The sequence below is a fragment of the Homalodisca vitripennis genome, chromosome 3 (assembly GCF_021130785.1).
Source record: "Homalodisca vitripennis isolate AUS2020 chromosome 3, UT_GWSS_2.1, whole genome shotgun sequence".
NCBI classification, from domain to species: domain Eukaryota; kingdom Metazoa; phylum Arthropoda; class Insecta; order Hemiptera; family Cicadellidae; genus Homalodisca; species Homalodisca vitripennis.
Genome location: NC_060209.1, coordinates 156,182,784 through 156,196,348, shown reverse-complemented (window position 1 = coordinate 156,196,348; position 13,565 = coordinate 156,182,784). Strand labels below are relative to the sequence as shown.

General features: G+C 36.1%; 1 protein-coding gene across 1 annotated transcript in view; it reads left to right on the top strand.

Annotated features, from left to right (window-relative positions):
* The window catches only part of LOC124357690, a 59,410-nt gene that overhangs the window by 21,957 nt on the left and 23,888 nt on the right, over positions 1-13,565 (top strand). The window contains exon 4 of the mRNA XM_046809681.1: positions 2,659-2,788. Within this exon, the coding sequence (XP_046665637.1) occupies positions 2,659-2,788 (130 nt within the window). The remainder of the gene's footprint in view (positions 1-2,658; positions 2,789-13,565) is intronic.

Below are 13,565 nucleotides of genomic sequence, written 5' to 3'. Positions count from 1 at the left end.
GGTGACTGTAATACTTGCTGCAACACTCTTCCGTAGTTTTCATTTGTATAGATAGTTGTTGGGCGATCTGAAAAACCCTTTCGCTGTGTCAGAACACTACCTGTTCTTCGAAATTTTTCAACAACACTAAGAACCACAGCATTACTGGGCGGGTTTTTGTGGAAATGTTCCTGAAAACATAATGCAGTGAATAATAAGCTTGGCCCACCCGCACGTCCAATTCCGTATGAGCGAAAATAATGCTCTACGGTAAAAACTTTCTCTGTTGTTAGCACCATGTTAGCAAAACCTAACCTCCAATAAGAAAGAAGTAATGAACACAAAGCCATGGCAACAATCGAAAATTGAAGCAGCAGATCGAGAAGGCAGCTACAGCTGATTCAATTTCAGTAGTCTTTATTATGGCTAATACTGTATATTATTTGCATTTATATTATTTGTTTATATTATTGTTTTATATTATTTATTCACTGTTAATTATATATATTATATATTATATATATATATATATATATATATATATATATATAAATAGTTTTTAATTATTGTTATGGTGTAGTATATTTTAATATTGTTAAGTTTTCATTATTTATTGAGTTTTGTTGTGTTTTTGTTAGTAATAATAGGCTATGGACAGAGTTGTCCTCTATTCTTATTTTTAAGATATGACACCATGTCAATAAATTTATATATATATATATATATATATTTATAACTTTCAAGTACTTGAAAGAGTGTGTGTATATATATATATATATATACTCTTAGCGTAAAATATATATACGCTAAGTATTTTGGCAATGTCAATTGCTTTTATAAAAAAATGTCTAAAGGCAAACAAAGTATCATGAATCTAAGTTTTCTTTTGTTTTACTGTACATAAATATATAAAACATAATTTTCCTAATGAAATTATGTACATTTAATTCATTTGGCATTCATTACTAATTTTTATGGCATTAGGAATCCATATGACATAGAAAATTGGAACACATATTTTTTTTCCTATATATATGTATCTTGTTTTGAAACTAGGCTGCATATTTTGGTTCATCCTGATTACATTTATTTGTTACATTACGTGTTTCTTCAATATATATTTTTATGAATTTTAAATGTTTCATTAGAAATCAGAAAGTTTATTGTATTTAAACATGAATTATGCAATTGGCAAAATTACTTTTTACATGAATCACTTAGCTTATCATAAAATACATGTTTTTTGTGGCCCTGCATGAAACCCAACTTTTTGTTGCAAAATAGATTAATTTTAAGAAAACAATTAATTGTTGCTTAACACAAGATTCTAATACTTTACTAAAGATAGGGAACAGAGATATTGGTTGATAGCTTGATGGATCATGTTTGTCTCATTTAAAAGAAAGTTGCAGTTACTATGCTGATTTAAAAGATCTAGGATATACCCTTGCTCTAATATCTTATAAAAAAAATTTAGGGGTTCTAAATAATTTCTTTAACAACAAAGTTTGAAAAACCATAGTAATCTCCACTACGAGACAAACTAAGACTCAAAGTATTTAAAATCTTGGCTTGTCTAATTCTTTTCCAGTTAAAATGTTTTTTACCCTCAAATCAGTTTATGACATATTCTATTACATGATTAATAGTGTAATCGTTAGATACATTTTTGTTATAACTACTTAAATCCAACTTACTTACTAAATTAACAAAATATTCATTAAATGTATTGGAATCAATAACACTACCTTGTCTAGATTTGTTACAGCCATTACAATTATTTGATTAAGTGTTAATAATGTTCCAAATGGCTTTACATTTATTGGAAATTAAGTTTTCATTAGTATGTTTTTCTAAAACTATTTTGTTTTAGTAATTTCTTTTGGAATAATAAAATACTTATTCATAAGCTTCCAAATATGCTTTTTTGTGTTTACTTTCATCTAATGTCCCCCTATGAATTTTGTATTTGTCATTAAATAAAATTACAAATTTCTTCATATTTTTCAATTCTGGTGTAAACCACTTGATTTTTGGCCTGTTCAAATTTTTTACCTCAACCTGTCTAATTTTGCAGTATTTTTTAAAAGAATTTTTCAAAATATGAATAAAATACTTGTTATATTCTTCTACATCTGACATAGAATACAGTTGCAAGTCCCTAATATTTGTACATATACAAACTGGATTTTTAGGCCTAAAAATATATACCACACAGTTTTGCAAGCACTCCTGTATGATCTGACAAATGCGGCTCAATAACCTGACATTCAATGTTGTCTTTGCTAATATTTGTAACAATATCGAGTACTGCATCTCTCCTAGTTTGTTTTTTATTCAAACAGTAAAATTTGCAGCTTTTCAATTTCAAATGTTTCAAAAACTTTTAAAATTACTTCATCATTTTTGCACTTAATCATATCAGTTCAATAGGTGGAAAGACCCACCTATGTGAGGAAGGTACCTTCACTGCTGTACGTCACATGTAACGAGTAAGAACACCCGAAATAGAAGATAGATACACTGCAGCAGTCAATGTATTAAAAACTCAGATAACTTGCTGATGTATTTGTATTATGATAGTATTAATTGTAATTTATATGTAATACACCAATATGATTCTCTGTTCTTCAGGTTTTGGCTTAATACTAATCACATTTTCCTTTTTTTCTGTTTCAGGAACAGCCAAATTAATATGACAAACTTAGGAAATTGTCAAAATTTGATAGAACTGAATATCAAAGGCCTGGAAGGGATAACAGTAATCAATGTGTCTGTACTTATGAATTTCACTAAATTAAAGCACCTGGTGAGTAATTTTGTATACAAAATGTATATTTTACTCATTCTCTTTCAATTAACTCTCTATTATTAACTCCAATACTAAAGTTTATGATCTATGGATATTTCTAACAATTTCTTTGTACTTATAAGTAGTACTTCGAGTATAACTTTTTTGAGTTTATGAAGGATTATGTTAAAACTATGAGAGATATTTTAAAATGTAAACACGAGTTGTGTGATACATATTATGGCATGCATCAATAATAACTACATACACATATGATGACACATCTTGCTATCACAGATTTTTTCTCCTCGATCACAGACTCCATAAAACTGGTGGTAATACGTATTCCACTGTTAACTAAACATCAGACAACACATGCACTCCATTCATTGTTCCCACCCACCTCTTATTTATTAGTTTTTAAAATTTTTTTCTTGTTGCCACATAACACCATGTAAAGTAATTAATTACCTTATGGTGGATGACATGTCAATTTCTTAAAAATACCTAACATAATTTGAAATGTAAATAAATTGATATAAATTGTATAGATAAGACATATAGATTAAAATTTAAACATTAAACATTGAATATTACACATTCATTTAAATAAAGTATAACTTGTATAAATAACATATAGTAATAAGATTTAAACATAAAATATTAAACACTAAGCATTAAATATAAAAATTGAGAGCAAACAAAAAAAATCCCGAACATAACTTGAACAAAGATGCACAGTTTAAATAATTATTAAAAACTTATTGCTTTTCATTCAAGAATTAATTTACATTGTAGAAACACTTTTCCAGCAAATAGCCATGCACTTTTTTATTCTAAACCTCCAATCAATTCCCTAATTTGACATCATTTAACAAATTATTATAAAGGATAAATAAGAGTACTATTGTGTCTGGTGGAATAATTGTATATATTTGAGAATGAATTAAAATTTGCTACGTTTTTCTTGATAATAATTAATGTCTGGTATATATAAATTGATGGAAGAGTAAGCAATTTTAAGTCTCTAAAACTGGGCTTGCAGGATGCGTCATACTTAATATAGTTTATTTTACGGATTATATTTTTTTAATTATGAAAAGCTTTTTAGTTCAACTGAATCACCCCAGAATTCGATGCCATATGTTCAGTAAGAATATAAATATGCATAGTAAACTGTTAACAGTTTTTGTATCTACTTTTGAGGACAGAAAAGAAATCAGTTAATATGCCTTACTAAGTTTATTTGGTAATGATAGAACATGCTGTCTTCAAGTGAGACTTCCGTCAATGTGAACTCCTAAAAAAGTTATAGTTTTTCTTTCGTTAAATGTTGCATCAAGGGAGGAGGTGTTAGATTTAAAACTATTGCTATAATTAGGGTGAAAAATGACTGTTTGAGATTTTCCAGTGTTAAATAAAATACCATTTGTTTAGAACCAATTATTCTATTCCTTAGGGTAAAATTATTGTGTGCTGAGTTCTAAGTTCAGAGAGGTAAATAATATCTGGAATTTGAATTAATTTTTGAAAACAATCCTTAAAATCATCTACATAATTTACACGTCCATAAAATGAAAAATATTTAAATTATTTATAGGGTTTGTGCTTACGCTGACATTACATGACTGCTGATTATATCTAAAAAAGCTTCACAAGGGTTTCGCTCTAACACCTCACTAGATGGGATATGACCAGGACTATCTTATCTCTCCTAAATTGATCGTCATTACAACCAAATACCATTTTGTTCTGCATGCTGATGTGTTAGACGGCTTTTTCTGTGTGAGGAGGATGATAGTGCAATTTGAGATCTGCACATAAACTCTGTTCATTTGTTGAATTGCACGTTATATGTTAAATCAGAACGTTGTTTACAGCAATTGAAAGATAACTTTAATAATTATAATATCAATCTTTTTTTAAACTATTTTTTTTTCTGCTTTTTGTAAGTTTTTGAAATCGAATCTGTGATGGTGAATCTGTTTTGTTTTTTTTATACATATTTATATGAATAATATCTTTTAAAAGTCTTAAAAAAACAGTCTCAATTTTTTTTCTTTCTATAATAACTTGAGAAATTTTATTTCATATACTAAGCAAATTAACATGAACCTTTTAAAGCTAATTGCACACTTAGACAAAAATAAATACAATTTTATCCGGCCCTTTGAGATATAAAAGTCTCATTATACCAAACAATTTTGTGTAAATAAAAAGTAATTATCTTATACTCTATAAATAAATAAATAAATAAATAAAAATGCCTTTATTTCAAGCGTCTCTCAGTGTACAACTGTTTTACAGAGTAACTCAAGTCAAACTTAAAATTAAAAACTACACATTATTTTCATGGTGCACATAAATGGTAACAAAAAATATAATTAAGACGTATTCATAAAATGAGATTTTACTCTAGACTTAAATGCTAGGATGCCCATTTGTTTGAGGTCCCAAGGGAGGTCATTATAAAGAGTAGGGCCAAAATAAGAAAACCCTTTTCTACCCACCTCTAGTCTGACCTTTGGAAAATGGAGTAGCGCATCCTGCCGGGTGCTTCGCAGAGCCACCCCCCCACGAGCAACGAGTCTTTCCACCAGGTACTGAGGCTCCTGCTGTACCAAGACCCGGTGGATGAGGTTGCAAGTCTGCATCCTACACACGGCATCAGTTGGCAAAAGACCGGCAGCCTCACGATAGGCAGATATACGCTCCCGTCTACGAATGTTGTAAACGAAGCGCACTGCGGTGTTCTGCAGCCTCTGCAATCGGGACATTTCCTCCCTGGTAATGCTGTTGCCGTATGCAGGAAAACAGTAATAGAGCACTGACAAAACTAATGACTGGACCAGCTGCAGCTTAGCAGATTCTGGCAGTATTGATCGGTACCTGTACAGACCTCGCAGCCTTCCTAAAGCCAACTGGGAAACATGAGTGATGTGATCTGAGAATGTGAGGCCCCTGTCAAGCACCACTCCCAAAGTCTTGACAGTATCACTCACCATCAACATTTTGTCACCAAGTTTAACGTGCATATCTCCAAGCAGGATTTTTTGACAGACAGTTGGCGGGGCAATATGAAGAATCATGCATTTTTCAGCGTTCAACTTGAGACCATGCTTCCGTGACCAATCATCTATTCTCTCCAGATCAGAGTTTACCCCTGCGAAAACTTGGTTAATGGAATCTGACTCATAAGAAAAATGCAATTGACAGTCATCAGCATAGGCATGCACCTTGCAGTGACTTACACAGTTGGACAGATCTGCAGTGTAAAGGGTGAACAAAATGGGCCCCAGACAGCTCCCCTGCGGCACTCCCCTTAATTTCTCAAGGGGAGGTGAGATATCGGTACCCAGCTTCGTCACCTGCAGTCTTTTTTCCAAGTAAGACTTGAACCAGACAATTGCACTCTCATGGAAGCCGAAGTGCTTCAATTTCGCAAGGAGCAAACTATGGCTTATGGAATCAAATGCCTGCGAATAATCAAGCATGATTATAGAGCTACACCTGCCGGCGTCCCTCGACCCAAAAACATCTGCAAACATATTCAGCAATGCAGTGCAAGTGCTGTGGTTCTTTCTGAACCCTGATTGCAATTTTGGAAGCAAATTTTCATAATTAAGGTATTCGACAATCTGGCGAATTGCTAATTTTTCGAGTACCTTGGACATCGCTGGCAAGACTGAAATTGGTCTTAGTTCACTGACATTTGAGGGATTATGTTTTTTAGACAATGGATGAACTATACTTTTTTTCCATGACTGTGGGAACTCACCTTTTTTCAATGACGTATTCATTAAGTGAGTTATAGCTTCGATGGCATATGGACTGACGGCTTTTATCATTGCAATGCTTAACTTGTCCACTCCAACGGCTCTAGAGGTTATTTCATTTATTACCGATCTTACTTCATACTCTGATACTTCTTTGAATTCAAAACTCTTTTTTTCGCCATTGTATATCTCTTGGTTGTATGAACTTATCAGATCTTCGTTCACTTGATAGAATGATCCCATATTTACAAAGTACTCATTCATTTCACTGACCTTAAATGCTTTTGGGGGGAGATTATTATTCTTTTTACCAACAATATCGCTTTGCTTCAGACACCTCCAAAAAGCTCTTGGATCCTTACAGTCTGCCAGTTTATCTGCGAAGAAGTTCTTTTTTGCGTTTCTTATAGCCCCATTCAATCTATTTCTCGCTTTTTTATACTCCGTCCACTCAAACTCCTGCCTACTCTTTGCAAATTTGCTCCTTAGTTTATTCTTCAATTTTGTTAACATGATCACTTCCTCATTTCTCCAGGGGGCTTTTTTCTTTGTCACTCTTTTTGTAACAAGAGGTGCCTGTGCATCATAAATATCTATGATCTTGGAGGTTACAAAAGCGTTTATGTCCTCCGTATTATTCATATCTTTGGCTGCTTCCCATTTAACATTCTGTAGCATTGCAATTGCGTCAGTTATATTAAACTTTGAAAAATCTCTGTATGTCACAAATCTGGCGATACATTTCTCTCTCTTCAGTTTCAATGTACAGTAAATGAGTTTATGATCAGTGATGTTCATTTTTCTGTAATCCGTTATAGTTGTAGCATCAATAACGTCACACCTCTCTAACTGCATTGCTTTATTAGTTATTATGTGATCAATCAACGTAGCAGATCTGGCAGTTACTCGTGTCGGTTCTGTTATGTGTTGCACGCTGTTATAGAGTTTTAGGAGGCGACGGAGATATTTGGTTTCATGGCAGGAATTTGACAACAAATCTATATTGAGGTCTCCTAAGCATACAACTGAGTCAACCTCAATTGCAATGTCTACAAAAAGTGTCTGAAACAAAGAGCCGAGACAAGTGTAGCTCACATGCGGTGGTCTGTACACTACGGCTACACAGAGTTTAACCCCTCTAATCTTGAGTATCAAGGAAATCAGTTCTATGCCTGGATCAACACTCGTTATTTGGATCCGCTCAAAGACCATCCCCTGTTTAATGTAGAGAGCGACGCCACCTCCAGTGCCAACTGCTCGGTCAGCTCTCAGGAGAGTGTAACCAGGTATCTCGTAATGGTCAGAGGGGGTACTTGGACTAAGCCAAGACTCTGTGACGCCGAAAATATCAAAACCGAAATCAGTTGTCAGTGCAGACATCTCATCAAAACCCGTATTAAGTGAGCGCATATTCAAATGCGCAACACACAGGTTCTCACCAGTCCGTTTCCCGACACCCCTGGGGAAGCCGGTCCCAAACCTCCCTCCTGGGATGGTAGAGGGCTCAGTTCCGGATCCAACCCCAGGGTCAGAGGATCCACCTGGGAAGTCGTAGCCGCCGACCTCCCCATCAAACGCAGTGCCGCCGGGATCACCGCTCCAAACAAGGAAGCCAGACGCGCCACACCCTTTCGATTGAGATGCCTCCCATCGCGGGCGAGATGTCTCCGCGCCACCCAACAGTTGGCCTCCACGAACATGACCCCAAAATTGTTACACATCAGATCAAGTTGTGTGTTGAAATCGTAGAGAGCTTTATAACCAATGTCAGAGCGAATTATTATGCTGTTTACATATATTTTGGAATTTGGAAAATGAGTTTTTGCAGTAAACAGCAAATCAGCCATGTCATGGAGGGCCTCGCGCTTACCATGGCCACCGTTGTATCCTGGACCTCCCCTGTAACCCCATCCCAGGTCGTTCGTGCCAACATGGATATGAATTATATCAAGACTGTAGCTAACATAGCTTAACAATACTCTCTTTAAGTCACGGATTCGAGCGCCTGGATAACATTCCAGAAAGGCTCCTTTCTCTAACAAACCAGGTCCTACATGACGGATCATTGAGTCACCCACAACTAGAACATTCTTTAAACTTAACTGGTCAGTAGTCACGACATTATTAGTTTCTAGTGGGGTAACAATATCTGTAGCGTTACATTTCTCTTTCTTACTGCCAACTTCAGTACCCATGCTGTCACGAACACCCCAGGAGCAGCCAGCGGCCCCAGCATTTAAGCGTGTCAAATGTTTTCTATTTCTAGTCTTACGCTTTCTTAGATTAGAGTTGTTCTGCAAGTCAGACACTTCACATGCTTGCACATTTTCATTTTTTCCGAAAGATGGTTCCGTAACGGTATTGTTCACAGTTGTACTAAGTACTTGAAACCTATTCCTACAAACTACATTCGGAGTACCCAACCACACCCGCCTTTTACCGCGTTTCTTAGACCTAACAGAGGTCCAATTTTCACTAACTTTTTTTTCCTGAAACTTGTTTTGTGAGTTCTTGACAAATTTTTTTGAGTCACTCATTTGTTCAGAAGGAACACTAGGAACTGATTCATTTTCAGGGCAGGTCAGACGAGTGTGCCTGCGTAACCCCCACCACTCTTCAAATTTACATAAATGTGAGTTGTCTAGGCAATAAAATTGTAAAATCTGCTTAGCATTAACTAAAACGTTAAGTCCACACTCAAATGAGTTGCTCTGTTGGAAACATGGCATTTCTAGAACTTTGTCTTTACCAATATTGAACACTTTGGCCATCGTTTGAGCAGTAAGAGCATTTGAGCCTGCTAGCGAGTCAAAATGGAAAGCTTTACATTCCTCCAGGTCACAAAATAACAGGCTCCAATGAGAACCAGAGTCCTGATTTGGGCTTACAGAGTTACTCAAACAACAAAATGCAAACTTTAACATGGGAGGGCAAATTTGTTCAAAGATGGCAGGAGCATCCACTGGATCGCAGAGTTTTAACAGATGTGTTTGAGAGGGTCCTAAAAATATTATCTCATCCTTATTTGTTACACTTGATGACATAGCATCGAAATATGAGTTTAAGGTGTTGTCATCAGTCCACAAGTTCCTGTTCCACGATGTTTCTGTATTGCTCTCCAAACATGCTACCTTATCACTAAGAACAACAATTTTACTATTTGCAAGAGCTACGGCATTACTTAAGTTAATGTTTTTTTCTGACAGCTGAAAATTTCTTTCTCTTGCATTTTTTAAATCACTTAAAGCTAAATTCGTTGCTGATTCAGCGTCTCGACATTGAGTTACATAATCTTGAAGCCTTTTTTCCAAGTTACTTATTTTATTTTTAAAACTAACAACTTCTTCATCCACTTCATCCTGAATTTTGAATGAATTATTTATTTCTTTAGCCGTTAGTTCCTGTTGAATTTCAAGTTTTGTCTTTAATGACTGTATTTCACAATGAGAAGATTCTAACACTTCACGCTGAGAAACAATTTCTGAATTTAGATGATCAGTCCTTTGCATTAGCAGCCCAATAGTAGATACCAGATCATTTAAGTCTAGATCAGGATAATTTGCTGTCAAAGAATTAATTTGGGAACTAAGATTTATAATCAACCCTTCCATGCTATCATCATGTAGGGCATTGCATTGATACTGACTTCTTGTCATTACCATTGTGATACTATAATACGAATAAAAACAGTATTTAATTTAACAATCTTATATACACAGAACAGGACAGGAAATTATTTACAAGTACATTAATTATATTACAACATATACAACAGCATAATAAAAAGTCCAGAGCCGAAATCTCCATAAGCAGTCGAAGCGATGAAACAATCCCGATGAGCCAGTTGCAGTCCACCTCTGTAGCGGGCAGCAGCAGTTGCAGATATCGCGCGGCGCCTGCAGCTCCAGTGATACCGCTGTGACTTGTGTGTAGTGCAAATAGCAGCAGGAGAATTGCAGGCGAAAAGCGGCAACGACGATCTGGTGTTCGCCGAAAACGGCAAGCGCCTTCAGAGTCAGTACCCGCAACCCAAACAGGTAAATTTATGGCTCAACCGGACAGATTGGCAGCCTGCAGATCTGTGACGTCGGAGCTCGTCCGTCAGTCCCAGATATCAGAACCTCAACACGAGGTCGATCTCCACAGCAGGTTAGCACAGCACATTAATTTACTTACAGTTCGTGCTTCACAGAGCGAGATACAACCGGTTGAACGTCAGTACCCGTAAATAGCGTTGCCAATGGCCAAAACACTGTACAGCTAGTACGAACAGTTTAAAACCCAATAAAATAACGAGACCAAATAAACACCAAATTTCAGTAGCAGCCAGTGCTACCAAACTCAATTTCATCTATTTACCGAGTGTGCCAAATTTCTTTAAAGGCCTTTTAAATTAAGTATTGCGTTATTCTTACTATAATAATAGAAGGTACCAAATTTTCCAAACTTATTATTACTGAGGTACTCTTTCAGGAAATATGTGTGGTAGGGGCTTAATTGGATTTTCAAAATTTTATAAATACTCAAACATAAAAAATACTAAAAAGCGTAAAACACTAAATTTAAAATAACAGTGTAAAATGTGGTACACACATCATGAAATATCTTCTAAAAAAAAACTATTTTGTATTTAAAGTTTTTGTATATATATAAATTCAAAAATTGTAGCCTAAACAAACAGATTAATTCAAATATTGTTTGAATTATTGTAAAAAGAAATAATACACAATCACTTAGAAAGAACATTCACTTTAAGAGTCAGTATTTATGTATTTCACTGACGCTATCCACATAGTAGTTCCACATTTGCAGGCCAAACTGAGGCAACAGTAAGTAAATATACCTAATTTAGAACATGTTTGAAAAGTTTCAGTTATTTGTGGCAAGATTGTAGCACATGACAAGTAAAATAATAGAGCACTGCTGTTTCGTAGTGTAACTGTTCGGACAGGCCCCTGTAGTTTTGGCGAGGGACAAGCTAGCTATTGTTTGGACTTGTCAAAACTAAATAATTTTTATCCAATAAATTGAGTTCTGTAACAAAACAAAAATCAGCACTACTAAGTTAAAATAATGTTGATTTTGTGAATTCTGTGAATGTTGACTTTAGCTCAATTTCACCTTCCTCTTAGTGCAGGATATGAAATCTAATTTTTAGGTTGCTATTTTTGAACTTTTAGGGGTAAACAAAATCTTTAAATACAAAAATATTTATTTTAAGGATATCTTTCATGGTATGTACTATTTAGTATCCATTGTAATTTAAAAAAATTAAATTTTACGCTTTATACTATTCACATTTGAGCATTTTTCAAATTCGGAAAACATAATCAAGTGTCCCTACCACATATTTTTTTACAGAATATCTCAATAATGAGATTTAAAAGTCTGTTCCCTCCTATATTGTCGTAAAAATAATACAATATTTCTTCATCATATATGGGGCAGTCCATTGCCATCCACTTAAGCCTCAAGGGCCTTTTGTGCACCCTGGAAGCACACCATGAGGCCTACCAGTCTACAGTTTCAGCAGTTCCACAAACCGCCGAAAACAACCTATCAGGTCCTCCTGGAGAATTTCACCACCCCCTGTCCAAATTAACAAAGATGGCATATCTCTCCCTTGCTTTTGCAGGACAATCAACGAGCAGGTGTTCAGCAGTTTCCTCCAGTTTATCACACATTTTACAGAGTGGATCCTCTCAAAGCATGCCTACCCTGTAAAGATGCTCCCTCAGCTACGTAAACAAACCCATAACCCGAGAAGACATTGTTCTACTTAGTGAAAGAAGGTCAGACGCCACCTTAGAGGAAAGCGACTAGAACCATTCTGCTCATTCCCACGTAGGGATCCTCTCATGACCAGGAACCCAACAAACAGTCACATTGTTGATTCTGGCAACGGAAGAAATGACTCGTTAGCAAACCCAGACAGATTTGGAATTGAGCACATTACCGTCCTCAATGTTGGTTGTCTATTCCTATACTGTAGAAGAAGATTCTCACGAGCACACTTCATAATGGCTACTACTTCTGCCTGAAAGACTGTGGGATACAGACCCATAGGGACCATCAGCTTCCTACATGGTCTCACCCCACAATTCCAGTGCCTGTACCACTTTTTGTTTTAGATCCATCTGTAAACCATTCAAGCTCCACTGGTGGAGGGGGTTTCCTTCCCTCCGATCAAACGTACCTAGGAGGTATAACAATCTTAAATGGTTTGTCAAAGGAAAATCTTTGTGACATCTGATCAGAGATCATATGCAGAGCATTCCCTTGAATCAGGATGCTAATTCTGCAGTGCCCACTGCTGCAACCCAAGGCCCACCTGCTGGAGACAGTAGGCACTCCTCCTGGCCATATCCCAAATGACAATGTCCATGGGGCAAGGATGAGGCAACAGTCTAAAGGTGCACCCGGCGCACTTGGAAAAGTCCCAGTGATAGCAAGGCAAGCCACCCTTTGGATGCCAGTCAGACCAGCTACCGCCAACTTGGCCTACGTTTTTGGCCACCAGACACCAGCCCCAAACATTAGTGCAGGTGTGACAATGGAGACATAAAGCCAATACAAAAGCCTTGGCTTACGTCCCCAAGACCCATCTATCACACATCTGCATTGCATTAAAGACCATTTCCCTCTAGCGATAACCTTTTTTAGATGGGGTCCCCAGTTTAGGACCCTATCAAGGATCACGCCCAGGTACTTTAACTCAATGAAAGAGCCTTTCAGTAGGGATGGACCAATACCCTCCAACTGAAACCTCCTAGTAAAGGCAACTACAACAGCCTTGGTGGAGTTGACAATAAGGCTCATCCAATCACACCAGTTCCCCACCATGTTCAGAGCAGCATTGGTCAGTTTCTTGACTTGTTGAACTTGCCACTCATAAGAATCACAATGTCATCTGCGTACCCTTTGAAAAGACACTACTACTGTTCAAAAACATGAGCAGGTTGTCCACAACTAGGTTGAACAAGAGAGGAGAAAGGATACCACAAAGAGGACAGCCCCTC